The 15,272-nt window shown below is 45.3% G+C and overlaps 1 protein-coding gene across 1 annotated transcript in view; it reads left to right on the forward strand.

Annotated features, from left to right (window-relative positions):
- Positions 1–11,489, forward strand: part of cacna1g (calcium channel, voltage-dependent, T type, alpha 1G subunit) — a 214,238-nt gene extending 202,749 nt beyond the window's left edge. Inside the window, exons 35-39 of the mRNA XM_070852489.1 lie at positions 1,088–1,240; positions 3,718–3,840; positions 6,092–6,299; positions 6,474–6,643; positions 9,795–11,489. Of these exons, the coding sequence (XP_070708590.1) occupies positions 1,088–1,240; positions 3,718–3,840; positions 6,092–6,299; positions 6,474–6,643; positions 9,795–10,847 (1,707 nt within the window). The 3' untranslated portion in view covers positions 10,848–11,489. The remainder of the gene's footprint in view (positions 1–1,087; positions 1,241–3,717; positions 3,841–6,091; positions 6,300–6,473; positions 6,644–9,794) is intronic.
- Positions 11,490–15,272: the final 3,783 nt, after the last annotated feature.

The raw sequence follows: 15,272 nt of genomic DNA on the forward strand, positions 1-15,272 counted from the left end.
CCCACGTCTCTGGTCATTACTTTTTACTCCAGCCCAAACCATTAGTTAGTCGGCCCATGCTGAGGGACGCTGAGCATGCTGGATGGTATCTCGAATAATTGATTTCTTGGGAGGAATGTCTCTGTACTGTAGTCCATAAATGTAAACGACCTATAGTAGACATGGCCATTTTAGGACATATTCACTACACAATCTGGCATCATTTCAAACTGTAAGTGGATGCATTCATGTGATGTATCCAAAATCAGTCATAACTGATTGTTTTTGCAGCTGACATATTCTCTTTACACATTAGACACTTCTTTGAAAGTGACTGCATTGTCATGGCTTATGTAAAGTCAATAGTGTACGAGATATGCAAATGTCTTATTCTGTGACCCATATCAAGATGGTTTACAGTCTGTCTGTCTGTGTGTGTGTGTGTGTGTGTGTAGCTGGTCCCTGTAGAGGACATGCCAGTCATAGATAGGTCACGGTGCCATGGGAAAGCTGGACCACAGGGCCTTGTTGTTCACTTCAACAGCTATTTCCAGACAGCAGGGAACTTTGTGGGGATAGGAAATAGAGGTCTCGCTATCGTTATGTTTTCCCCTCTAAGATGTTATCCGTCTTCCTCCACCACTCTTCCAAAAACATGAGTGGTTAAGCCGCAATCTGGTCTTCAGCCCTGCGGGACACCAGATCTGCTGTGGTTTTGTAGTGCCCCCTTGTGGGACGTAATGGTAACACATGAAAGGCTGCTGTGGATGTTGTTAAGGAGGGGGGTTGTGTGCACACTCAGATGCTGTGCACTGCGTTAACTAGTTATTAGTTAAACTAGTTAAATTAGTGAGATAGTCCAGGTAGTTCCTCTACTTGAATGTGTTTCTTTTGTCTTGTTTCTGTTTGTTTCTACCTGATCAACTGTCTTTTTCCTTCCCTTTCTTTCTTTGTAATCCATTCTCCCTGTCCACATTTATTCATGTGTCATCTGTCATGAATTCTGTCTTTTTTCTTCAACTTCTGCTGCCTCCCCCCTCCCCCACATCCCCACCCTCTCTCCCCTTTTTCTCTGTCTCTGTCTTCTTCTCTCTCTGCATTATCTAAGTTCGTCCAGAGGAGAGCGCTGTTTGACTCGGTCTCCCTGGTCATCCAGGGTTCAATGGAGGGAGAGTTGAATTTGATGGACAACCTGTCTGGCTCTATCTGCCACTACTACGCGCTGCCCCCCAAGCCCAGCAAGCACAGCACCGACAAGAAGGTCAATAATCACCAGAATGCTAACTCACCTCCTCCATGTCACACGTCTAGTGGGTCTTATTTCTCCCTGACATGCAGGGCTGGAAATGAAAAGTGAAACGTAGTAGTTGCTGTTTTTGATAGTCAGACATATTGCACAAGGCAGAATACAATCCTATACTTTGTTTTCAGTGCAGTGTCAATTAAGGACTTTTTTTTTTTTTAACAAGTAATAATGCCTTTAAAGGGTCAGTTCACCCAAATAACAAAAGATCTCTTTAAGGTTTATGCCTCCAACTCCAATGCATTAAAAGTGAATGGACCTTTGGTTGTAGCAGTTGTTGTTGTGCTCACAGTATTTAAGAGTGGCGTGTTAAAAATTCAACAGCAACAGAAACAATGTCCCCGCGACGCAGGATTATCCACAGACCTCACTGGAGCTACTCTCTACTCTCTAGCTAAGAAATAGTCCCATATCCACAGGGCATTCTGTGGATTATCCAGATGATCATGGTAGATTAGTAGAATTGATTTAGTATCTAGGTGTACTGATTTAGTTTTTGGTTTAGTTCGTGCATTGAGCTAATGTAGGTTTGGTGTTAATTCTATTGTGAACTATTACTCTGCTTTTATGGCTGTTTTTTTTAGCATCTTTAAGACTATGTTGTAAAACCCCTCAAGGGTTAGCCAGATGAGGTCATAGCACCAGAGTAAGAAACAAGGAACACTCTTTATCTTTCACACTTCTTCTCTAATATTTTTGTAGGCTTAGTCTTAGACATATAATGAGGGCTCACAAGCAAAAGAGCCACTGTGTTAGAGCTAAAGGAAAACACTTTTTTTTTTATTTTATTTGGGTGAACTGACCCTTTAAAAGAAGCAGATTACTCCATAAGTATGGAGATGAGCTTGGGTGACTCATGAAACAACAGATTTTTATTGAGAACAGGGGAAATTATCTCACCACTATTGGCAGAAATTGTTTTAATGAAACAGGAATTTCATGACTCACTATCAGACTAAATGATTTAAAGGTGGGTACAGTTTGGAGAGTGCAGCGTTCCTGACTTATACAGTAAAAACTTTTACCGAGAAACTCAGAACGTTCTGTACGTAGAACTTCATTTCATAAAAGTCATGACGAAGCATGCTAACGTGATGTTTTGTGCTCATCGTGCAGCCCTCCTGGCATCACCATCTCTGAACTGGCATTGCTCCACATTGCAGACTCTTCCCTCTCTAACCAGCCCCGCTGCCCACCACAGCGCAGTGTGTTTCATATCACGCCTCAGCTATGATCTCATTCCCTCGCTCACGTCTCCCGCTCACTTATATTCATTCATGCCGGGCAGGTTTCTGGCCTGGTTCAGCAGCCTCACTGACGTGGTTTTAGACTTTGCTCTGTCTCTCCTACGCAACTTTGTGTCTATTGTGCTTGTGTGTACGCGTGGCATGCCTGTGTGTGTGTTTCTACGTGTGAGTCACTAACAGTCACTAGCAAAGGGAGAAGCCACCAAAGGCATTCCTGAAGCCAGGACGCCACACTCTTAGGCACAAGCCTGCAGAGGAACGGCTCAATCAATGAGCCATGCATCACTAAGTCACTGAATAATGCATCTGGGTGCCTCGTTTTCTCATTTGAAGGCAAATTTTGGCCAATTACATTAGCGTTACGAAACCCCCATCCTCTAAGAGCTCTAAATGGGTTTGAGATGTCATTACTAGAGGCCATAGGCCGCCTCTCTCCTCCTGACACGTTAGCAGGAGTGTTTTCCAGTGCGTTTCGGCCCCTGCCCCTCTCTGCTCTGTCGGCCCATTTGCCTGTCAGAAAGCATTTCCCCTGTTAAGCAGGTACAAGGCCAAATACACAGCAGCTCCTCCTACAGTAGCCAGAGAAGATGAAGGCTTCTGAGCACAGCCAGGCTGGAGCCAAACTCTGCGGAGCTCAGTAACCCTAACCCATAATTTAGAAATGACTCCACATTACAGCGCACACAAAATATATGAATAATCCGCTTCCTGTCCTGCTTGTTTGTCTGTGTGAGTGTCTCATTTGCATCACGTTAAACAGTGTTTAGTGTGTGTGTGTTGTTCAGCATCATTAGTCTGTATATTTTAGTGTGTGTGTGTGTGTGTGTGTGTGTGTGTGTGCGTGCGTGTGTGTGTGGTCGTAATATTGGTGTTGGTAACCCCACAATACAATAATAGCAATGCAATTTACAAAGTCTGAAGGTGAGAAAAAAAGTCTCAGGCCAGTGACTGATCATTATTCAATCATTATCTTCTGCCTGAAATCCACCAGCCGCCAGGTGGCTAACGCTATTTTCTAATTCATTTGTCTTTTTCCTCGTTGTGTTGCTCTGCTCCATACTTGCAGTTTTCTATATGTTGTTTCAGACATGTATTTTCCTGTTAGCCACAGGTCTCATCTGTGTGTAGCGTCCTTATCTCTGTGTGTTTGTTTTCTCTGCTCACCGGCCGTTGTCTCTTCCTGCCTAGATCCCTCTAGCGGAGATGGAAGCTCTGTCTCTGGCCTCTGAGAAATCCTGGTCCCTAGCTCTGACAGACGACTCGGCCCCCGACGATTTTAACCCCCTCTTTCTAACCAGGCTGGAATGCAATGTACTGACAGTTCTCTTTCTCTTTCTCCATCCTTTTTTCTTCCTCTTCCCCTCTGCAGTATCTTGTAGTTTTTTCCTTTCCCAGGGTGCTTCCAAAGCCACTTGTCCCCCCACTACGCTCACTCGCTGGGGTATATAGAGCTAATTTGTACCTGTTGTCCCAGCAAAAGTAAAACTATTAAAGCAGTGATTAATAAAAAGTGTTGCTCATACCAATGAAGCCACAGAGAATTGTCCCCCAATTCTGCAGGTCCCCTTCATATCATTTCTCAGCTCGTTCTTTTAGTCACCATTGTACTCTTCTCCACTGCTCTTATAGTTTTATATATAGTTTTATGCAGCTATTTGCAGCAAAAAAAAACAAGAAAAGCAGCACCAAACGGCAAACAGAGGCAGCCATGCGCTGAACACAGTGGAGCATTTAGCAGCTATAGCTCTTTACAGAAAGAGGAGCAGATGTAAACAGGCAATTTGCTTGCTGAAATGTTTGCCAAATCATTAGTGCTGGAAGATTTAGTGTGTAGAATATTTCACATTATTCTCATGTCAGAAGAGTTTTGTTTTTTTTTTTATAGAAAAATGATGAAAATTCTGAATCTTCCACAGTGTCTACCACTGAGGGGTGCCAAAGTCAGACATGTACAAATTCTAAGTATAGTTACTCATTTTTACCAACTCATTAGACCACATATGATTAATTAGTTTATAATGAGCCTACAGCAAACATGTTCACATGTTGTACTGATCTAAATAGTGTTCTACAATTTCTTAAAAAAAAACCAACGTCAATTCATTGGAGAGTTCCTGGAAACAACTGTGTAATTTCTTCTTTTATTCTGTCCACTGAATTCCTTAGGAGTCTTGTAATGCACAATTCAACATATGCATGGAGAATAAAGTGTCCACTGATAAATTAGTCATTCTTTCCAGGAAACGTCAGACCTAAAGAATTAGTGTTAGCTTATATACTTGTACGTCACACCAGGACTTTACATTGAGGCTCATGTATGCTTCATCAACGTGTATTTCTCCATGACAACCTGACAACCTGAGGGCTCTGTCACATCTTCCCTCTACAGTGAAAATGAATTGAATGTCACCATGGTCGTCAGGGTGTAATTAACCACCAGTTTGGCTCATTAATGATCACATCACTTCCCTGTAGTCACATGTCTTCCCCAGAGAGAGCGGGTCACTGTAACCTTGGCCCGTGCTCCACATCCAGGCCAGCGACGCAGTGGGGTCGATGTATATATCATCAGTCATCAGAAAACGGGGAATCCGGCCCGACACGAAATCGCTGCTGATTGGATTGTGCTGGGACAAATCCAAAGAGACGCAGGGGGAGTGATAGGTAGAGGAGTGCAAGAGGCATTGAAAGACCCCGGTGAAGCTAACCATGCGCCCTCCAACTTTCTCTTCTCTTTCTCATTCCACATTTCCAGCCTAATGTGTGTTACTCTCCAGTCCAGTCCAGTCCAGTCCAGTCCAGTCCAGTCCAGTCCAGTAGAGTAGTGCGCCTCCTCACCTGCCAGTTTGCAGTTTTCTCTCCTCCATCTCTACTCTTATCTCTTACTTCTCTTTCTCCTCTTCATCTCTCTCCCTGTAACCTTTATCTTCTAGCTCTTTTGCTGTTCTTTCCCCTCCTTCTTCTTTTCCCTCGGTTATCTGTATTTTTCCTCTGTGCTTTACATGTGAGTCCCCGTCTTTCTCGTGGTCCTTTCCTATCAGTCTCCCTCTGTGTTTGTACTGTCCTCTGTCCTCTGGGGTTGTAGTAGTTTCACTCCTCTCTGAGTTGTCATGGGTCCGCTTCGGGGGTGGGGGGGTGTAAAGTGTGCTGGAGCTCCTGTCGCTCTGTGGTGAATGTGAACTGGTTGTGTAATGGGTCAGGCTGCAGGACACTGCCCCAGCTGGCACACAATCACGGAGCAGGCTTGCGTAAAGTTACATGACCGTGGGGGTAAATGCAGACACGAGACTCGGGGTGTCTTAAGCGTAAAAACAGAAAGCGCTTGGAAATTTCAGCTTGGTTCTGTGATCTGTGGCAGCTCTGAGCCAGTCAACGCAGTCCAACGCGCAAAGATCCTGTGTGTTCTCTGTGAATGCCGGTGACCACTGCCTCGTCCACACTTGTGTCTTAGAGAGACATCGGCTGAATGTGTTAGAAAGAGTGTGAGAGTGCTTGACTGATGCTAGTAGCCCCAGCCCCTCCATCTTTAGAGAGACCCTGACTCTCCTCTCTCTTTCCCCAGCCGGAGCAGCTCGATCCCGGGGAGCCACTGGAGGAGAACCTGCTGAGCGTCAGGAAGCCCACGGTGGGACGCACACACTCCCTGCCCAACGACAGCTACATGTTCCTCCCCCTGGAGCCCTGTGGCCACACGGGCCCGAGTCCAGCACAGCTTCTAGCACAGACACGGGGGCCCCAGCACATACTGAGCACCCGCAGGGCCCAGTCAGGTAATGTCACCTGCACAGGAGCACCGGATCCACAAACCGTCACACGACAGGACAGAAACGGGAGGTGTTGATGTTTAACGTAACGCAGGTTGACACCAACGTACTGTATGAAGATGCTGTTTTGTTGCCATCTAACTGTCATATTCAGCGCAGTGCTCCTGTGTTTGTGTGCAGGCTCCAGCGGCTCAGTGCATTCACAGCCGGAGGAGTTCTCCCAGCAGCTGACCGTTCCTTCAGACCTCTTCAGACCCATCAGCCCCCACAGCCACTCAGACTCGGAGAGTATACCCCGACTACCCCCTCCCAGACGCTCACACACGCTCAGCCGCACGCTCCGCAGACAGGTGACTACAATCAGGCCTTTTTTTTTTTCTTTCTTTTTTACTTTACTCTGAAATAACTTTTATAGTTTTCTCCTGTCCGTGTCTGTGTAGCTGACTGCATGTGATGAAAGCTGCATTTTATGGCAGCTGTTCTCAGTCACATACCGTTTGGGCCCAGTGATCTGGAAGCCTTTATCTACATCAACCACTACAGAGGCTATATGCACGAGATAAATGTATATACAGAGAACCAGCACAACAGATCAGTTTCCCCTTAAATAGAGCCTGTCCGTCCCTGTCTGTCTCTTTACCGGCCCTTTCTGTGAGCCTGCAGTGTGCACGTCCCGACCCGAGCAGCACACTGAAAGCTTGCGTACAGTTATTTAACTGCTCAGCCAGTGTGGAGACAGCTGCAGGTGAGGACGGACTGTATCTCAGGGAGAAGTGGTGTGTTGTGGAGCTTCTCTGTATATATACTATATATGCACGAGTCAAAACGGAATTGTATCTCATGACCAAATCAAAAGGTAAATCAAATTGTGGGAACGAATCTCGCGCGCACACAATATAATTTTGAGCTCTTAGTGTTTTGTAAGATTTGGAGGAAACATTAATATTAATACTAGTAAATTCTGGCAAAGGATTGTGGGTGAGCAGTATATCAGCTTATCTATGTGTCAAAATGACGGCTGTCAGGATCCAATGTTAACTCTCAGCTGAAGATCCAATCCCACTCAGTATAAAGTTTGTAAATGAGATGAACTCAGACCCTATTCTCATTGTATATGCTTGTCCATGCTCATAAAATTACAGCTTTCTCCTTAAAATATTATATTTATTCTCAAAATCTCCAATTTTTCCCCCAATTGTGGCTCCCCGCAGAGAAAAATTGGTCCAGAGCTTTCCTAAATCTCTTCCTCGCTGCATGTTCTAAACAGTTTCACTTTTCTTCCTCCTCCTCTCTCCCTCATCTCTTGCTGTTTTATCTGCCGTCTCATTCTCCACATATCCGTATCTGTTACTCTCTGATCTCAGCTCAGTTGGGCCCAAAAGCCGCCCGACCCTGAGCTACTGCTCAAACACAGATACTCCTGTTTCTGAAACAGCGACAAACAGCAGACTTTAGTTACCACCGGGCCTTTCAGAAACACTGGACTCCATGTTCATCTTCCAGAGACAGACATACTTAATACACACACACACACACACACACACACACACTCACAGGCTTCCCTCCTTTCTCCCCATTGACATTCATTAGACTTCATCTAAAACTCTCCAACAGGTGGGAAACCTTAGCGGGATTTTGAGTTTATCGATTCCTCTATATTCTTATGAGTGGATTATTTGGTAGCTGAGTGTCAGAATGTATTCAAGCTGTTATTTGGCTGCGAAATTTACCCACAATGCAGTGCACTTACTACGCTACAAACTTTACAACTCAGGGGATTGCTACAGAACAGCAAGTGCTGTCCATATGCATTTGGCCATTTTGTACACACAGTACTTTAGCGATAGAGCACTTGTGAATTTTTCTATTGACTAGCTTAGTGCTTGAAGGTATTGAGGTGCATAGTTGTTAACCAGCGTACAGTAGTTATTGCACTTAACCCGATTTTGTTTTAAAGAAGTCTGACAGGGTGATCATTTTTTTAGTACTGCTCCAGTGTGCACTGGTGTTATTTGTTACCAGACACTGCATTGCTGTGGCTGGTGACTGGCCTGGCCTGCTAGTGATATCTGTGGCCACTAGGTGTCTCTGTGGTCACACCGTTCAGGCTCAGGCAGGGAAACCCATAATTCCAAACATTTCTCTGAGAGCTGTGTCCTAAAGCTCATGCATGCCTTGTCTCCTCATCTCTATAGATTCAAGACATTCTAATTGACCTAATTTAACACAATTGTATTCAAGTACTTTTATCTCCTCTCTCTTGTTTGTGGTCTATGAGGAACAAGTCATGAGTTCATTTTAGCCACCATTGTGCTCAGTAACCCTTCCTCTCCTACAGTAGTTACATGCCATGTTTACCCTCTGACTATTGGCCTCACACCCTGTAGACGGTTTTGTTCAGAGGTAAGAATGACTCCAAGGAACACTCGTCAGAATTGGGTTGTAAATTCAACTGGCAGCCGCACCACTGACAGTTTACAGGGTTTTGTGTGAGTGGTCAGAGGTTAAAGGGTCAGGCGGTCTGGCTCGGAGTTCACTGTGTCAGCCGGCGCTCGATCAGCTGAGTGCTTCTGGGTAACTAAAAAAAGCAGCGTACATGTGCCTGGGTCAAACAGTGGCTAGCTTCTCACTTGGAATCATTGCTCACATCATTTGGTACCTACGACTTGGAAACGTCCTCTGCGCCACAAGTCTATCTCATACGAACAAGGTGAATGATTTTCAAAAAAAGATCATCACAGTCATAAAAATGATATACCAAAACAGATGTGGTGGAAGAAATTATCCAAGAGACAGTTTGAGGGAAGTTTGAGCCCACGTTATTTTTACAAGTTAGTTTTCAAGGTCCTTTAAAGACACCTTTATTATTTGTGTCTGGTGTCGTTTTTCAATTTAAAAAAATATCATTAAAATCTACCTCATTAAAAAAGGCAGAATCTAAAAATATGCACATCTTCTTAGAAAATATTTATATTCTATTTAAATATGAAATATAAAGGTTTGGACTTCGCTGAAAAGTTGTGATGTCACAAAATGAACTCTCCACATCATCCTGCACAGTGAAGCTGAAACATCCAAGTGAAGTGACAACATTCATAGCATGATAATTCGTGAGTGGAGAGGGGCTTCACCAATGAATTGCTAGCTGAAAAAATATCCAATAGTGGCAAAAGTTGTTTACCCAACTTACTCTTGACAAATCTCAATATGGAATTGTGCCACTGAGTAATCCAGTGTCAGCTCTGGATCCAGAATGTTTCAATAAGAAGCACAGACAGACTGTAGGACGTATGCTGACTGTGAACTTTGACCCAAACTGCTGCTTCTCATCCTCATCACCTCTCACTAACTCGTTTCCCCATCTCATCTTCCCCGATCCCCCATCCCCTTGCTCTCCAACAACCCTCCCCCCACCCCCATCGCATATTTACCTCCATCTCCTCTCCCCTCTCTCCTAATTATATCCCCCGCCCCGTCCCCCCTCCACGTCCCGTCCTCCAGGTTGCAGTGTCTACTGACTCTCAGGAGGCCCTGTGTTCAGACGGAGGGGAGAGCAGTGAAGGACTCGTGAATGTGGCCTCCCTGGGCCTCCCTCCATCCCCTTCCTCCTCCTCCTCCTCCACCTCCCCCTCACCCTGCTCCCATCATCATCAGCAGCCCACTCTCTGCCTGGTTACCGCCACACCAGGCGCCTCCCCTATACCCTCGCGCCCCAGCAGCGTGCGCACCCAGTTTCACGACCAGCACTGCCTCGCCTCCTACTCCCCTTCCTCCTCCTCCTCCTCCTCCTCTTCCTCCTCTTCCTCCACCTCATCCTCCGCCGCGCCTCCTCCGCCCTTACCAGCCAGGCCGCACCAACAGGAGGAGGCCTCGGTGGATCAGGAAGTGTCCCTCATTACCCGCGCAGGGCTGGCTGGCAGTGATGACATCATGGCAGAGGACAGCGGTGATGGCGGCATCGAGAGTTACAGCAGCTACACCGGCTGCCAGGAGAGCCAGAGTCCATGTTTGAGGCAGCTGAAAAGGTTCCACAGCGTCGACACGCAGGGCCGCAGCGCCCTCCTGCCCCGCCCTTACTCCTGGCTGGACGAGCCGCGGCAACACTCTGTGGAGGTGTGCTCCTCGGCCGAGTCTAGCCCCCAGCGCAGCACCACCTCCACCTCCTCCGGCTTTGTGTCGCGGGCCGACAGCCTGCAGATCCAGAGCCTGACCCCCACTCAGACCTCGCTGCCCTCACCCCGACGCAAGAAGAAGATGAGCCCGCCCTGCATCTCCGTGGACCCCCCTGACGGAATGGAGCCTCAGTCTGGCCTCTACCCGGGCCTGGGTGGACTCGGGGGCATGGGGCTGGGGGGATTAGGGATGCCCCCTCCTCTGCCCAGCCGGGACACCTGCCTGAGGAGGAGAGCGCCCTCCAGTGACTCCAAGGACTCCTTTGACCTGGGAGTTGGGGAGGGTTCTGGACAGGACGGAGGCTCACCAAACCCCAACACCAACCCCAAGCTATTGACTCTTCCCAGTTTCTCCTTCGAGAAGACAAGCTCTGAGCACTGAACACTGATACTCCAACACACAGACACACACACACACACACACACACACACAGACACACACACACAGCTGGATGAACCCTCCACACACACAAACACACGATGCACTCCGTGTATCTGTGATGGTGATAGTTCTAGTAATAATGCTGTAGAGAGTAATAATGGTAAAACTACAACAAACAGTAAAAACATCCTTGGTTTCATAAGGAGTGCAGTACTGTAGTAGTGTGACCATCCCTTGTCTTTGTATTGTTACTGCCAAAACCACCAGAGAAGAAGAGAACACAGGAAACACCAACACAAACATGACTCTTTCTCTTCTGCTACGCCTGCATGCCACTGGCTGCAGCTTGACCCCGTAACCTCTGGAGCGACATCAGCACCTGGGATGAGGCGCCCCTCTCCCCCTCCCCCCCGTGGCGGCCATCCGAACTGCCTGGTGTTGCACAGGGCGGGCTTTGCCCAGTCAGTGGAGGTACAAAGCAATATGAACGTTTTAGAGACACTATTTTCTTAAATTATTGGGCCATAGTGTTTGTACAGGATGTTGTTTTTTTAATTTCATTCGATTGTTATTTTCATGTCTTCTTTGTGATTTTCTTTTTTTTTTTTTTGTCAAAATGGTTTGTCTTCGTCTTTTTTTTCACTGTAGGATATTTCTAGCTTTCTTGGTTTACTGAGGAAAGTGAACGTTTTTCAAAGTGCTGAAAACCATGTATTTGTAGGAATAATATATAAATATCTATATAAAAAAAACAAGTCATTAAACTGAGCTTGGATTTTTAAGCACACGCATTACACCGTGGTGGTTTGATTGTCAGAGGAGAAGAGGAGGCTGCACCTGATTCAGTTTGATTCTCTTCCTAGATTGTGCTGATTCCACTTTTCGTGTCTGGACATCAGAGATTGAATGGTTTGTCACTGCAGACACATTATTTCTTGGTCACACAAACTCATTAGCACGATAAATCTGACCTCATGAGGCACAGCTGATCTTTCCACTGACATCTTAGGTAGGTAAAATGTTAATGGCTTTCATTGTACAGCCTATACGGTAGATCCACGTTTAAGAATGATTCATCATTGTTGCAACAGATGTATCCCAGTCCCCTTCTGTAGCCGACGTGCTCCTCCTCAAAACTATGGTGACACCACACTGAGACAACACAAACTGGGATTGGCCAGCTCTTCATTGCGAAGACAACGTTTAGGGAATTGAAAATAGTTATTTTCTCCTTGTCAACCAGCAAAACCATCTCTTCTGCAGAACTTCCGCACACCACCATCACCGCTGTCTGCCACAGTGAATGAATGAATGTAAGTATAATCGTAGGCCACCGTCACTCTGTGTCACATGAGGTGAAACAGCAACTGTGGGAAATACGATTAAAGGGAAACTCACTCAGTGGCATTCAGTAGTATTAACAGGTGTTGGGGAGTACTCGTGCATGTAAGAAAAAAGGTGCATAAAGCCATCTGTGTCTCTGGAGGGAGCTGTGTGAAATCTGATGAATCTCCTCGAGTGATGTCACTTGAGTCAGTGTCTGAGGACTACAGTTCTGAAAATTAAAAAAAAATAAATAAATCTGTGGTTTTGTAGTAAGAAAGAAGTGAGCTTACCAGATCTCTGTTTGAGGCTATCGGCTCAAGGCTACATTAGCCAGCACCAGCATAACACACCTGAATCTCCAATCTAACTGTTGATGTTCAACTTGCATTGTGGGTAATGTAGGCACCAGGTTTTGACAAAGAAGAAGAAGAATGTGTTAAACGAAAAAGATGAGTCCAAAAATGTTATAGGAGTACAATGCTAAATTGATGAAGTGCTCTTTTAAAGTTGGGGGGTTGCTGTCAACTGTAGAAATCCATCAGTGAACTATAAATCCAAACCTACGCCGCAAAGATCCTCAGAGGTAACGTTTAGGTTTCACTTCCTGTGTAAACAGTACAGACAATAGTCCCTAATAGCTCAAACAAAACGACTTTGTTATACATATTATGTATTTTTAACTTTCTAAGGAAAAAACTATACAAGTTTGCTGCCACTAAAAACAAGCAGCTACACTTTACGGCAGGATACATCATCGTTTTACATCATGTAGCACTGACAAAGATTGATACTGGATGGACACTGGATGCATTGTCTTGAAATGTTTGCACCTTTTGACATTTGTCACCAGCAGCAGCAGCGAGTCCCAGAGCTTTAGCTGCATATCGGATCAGTGTCAGGAAAGAAAACTAACATGCACACGTGCTCCTTCTTATGGAACACGATCTTCATCTTTTCCTTCACGCAAAAGCAAATGTTATTCATTACGTTCTCTTTTTGCGTTTTGATTTTTAACTCCATCACACAGTTATGTAATAACTGCATAGTTGAATGGCGGGGAGAGTGATGTAACACTTTTTGCACTCTGAGCTCTTGCTCTGCGTGTCACAGTGCCAGTGTTGTGACACGCATCAGCGGGAGATAAGTGCGGTTGCAGTCCAAAGTATCCTGTCTGCTTTCAACACAAGAGAATGGATCTAATGAGGCTCTTAAAGGGGTCATATTAGTGCATTTTTTTAAATGTCTGTTCAAAAAAGATATGTGTCCTCTGTGTGTCTTAGAGACCCTCAAACTATGAGAAATGACCATCCCCTCTCTCTCCTTTTTCTCCTGCTCCAGCTTTCAGTGAATGTGTGTGCAAACGCTCCGTACAGATTCGGCCCCACAAATGACATCACACACACACACACACACACACACACACACACACACACACACACACACAGACATGAGTTGAACGGTCCCTCCGCCTGAAAACCAGAATCCACCTCGCTGTCCACCATCGTCGTTATCTCACTAACGCTAGTTTAGGTAATAAGATGTTGAAGGTATGAGCAAAGCATGCTATTGTTCTGCTGTTGGCTGCAAAACATTATCATACAACATTAATATCTGCTCTTAAGGACCAGCAGGAGTGCCATAACAAGCAGGCCACACGCACCACTGCACAAATTGCACCCTCTTAACTTCAAACTGTGTTAGCACAGGGAGGCACTGTGACAATGTCAGAATCTGAAGACTGAAACCAAAGATGTGTAGGGGAAAAATAAGGCTTTTTAAACATGCTAATTCACAGTGATTTGTTTTTGTGTGTAAATATTTGGTCTGACTTTTATGTATCAGAACAAATTAAATGGTTAATTATACATAATTATGAAAGAGCTAAGATCTCAGCGGGAGCACGTGATAACGCCGAAGGCACTCGCAGCGAATAAACAACTACCTTTGAAACCCGACATAATGATGTGAGCATAAAACACAGAAACAAAGCAGATTTAAGCTGCGATAATGGCACGTTTATATCATTTAGAAAGCTCCGGCTGCTAAACAGTTTGGAGACAAAGTACAACTCATAAGCAGCTGATGATCAGATTAAGGCACTTATGTTTGTTTTCACCGAGGCAGATGAAAGAAAGAGTCCCGTTTCAAACTCAGAGCCAATTAAAATGCTGCCTTTGGCACAGTCACATCGGTGAGGATTTGAGATGATGCTGTCTTATGAAGTGCTCTGGTTTTATTTTGTTTTTTGCACAACCATGTTCTCTGCCTTACACTACCTTATACATTTTAGCTGTCTTTAGGAGCGTCTGTATTAGCGTGTGTCCGTGTGCGGGCTGCACTCCCCATAATCAAAATGCACACCTTTTCTCCTGATCTGTCCGTCTCAAAAAATGCCATTTTGGTGTCAGAATGTCCAGATGATATGAGGAAGATGACTTCCGGTGTGTATGCCACTTGCTTTTCCACAACGGTACGCAGTATGCATATTATAACAGAATACAACATGATGTAATGAGTTTAATTATGGATCAAATGTCAAAAGAATCATCAAAACACGTGAGCCTTCCACATTCTTCTGACTCTCATGGGCTTTTTCACAATTTCTTGGTCTGCACAGGCAGCCATGCACATGCAAGCACAAATGTGTCCTTCAAGATCAAAGTAAGAAAAGCGCGCTGTCTCCACCTTTAGTGTCGTGTTTTAGCACAATGACGGCACTATTTTGACGGCACTAGATGAAGACTTACAGTGTCACCAAAGTCACCAAAGGGACCGTGAATGTCTGACCAAACTTTATGGCAAACCATCCAATGGTTGTCGCAGCATTTTACCTGAGGTTTCGCCTCATCTTTGGTTGAGCACAAGTGCTCTGGTGCACCAGACCAAACTATGATGTCACAATGTACTGACTTGTCAGCAAATACAAGATTTCCTGCTAATGTTAAAGTGTTTACTGCAATGGCGGTGCAAGGGAAAATGCCAGGGGGGTCAACAAAACATTCACCTTCTGGGGACTGCGAACGATCATGGCACCCATCAAATATTATGTTGAGATATTTGGAAGTGGGTGACAGCCAGACAAGACCCTCTTTGCCTTCA

Source organism: Pempheris klunzingeri, chromosome 20, assembly GCF_042242105.1.
Source record: "Pempheris klunzingeri isolate RE-2024b chromosome 20, fPemKlu1.hap1, whole genome shotgun sequence".
NCBI classification, from domain to species: domain Eukaryota; kingdom Metazoa; phylum Chordata; class Actinopteri; order Acropomatiformes; family Pempheridae; genus Pempheris; species Pempheris klunzingeri.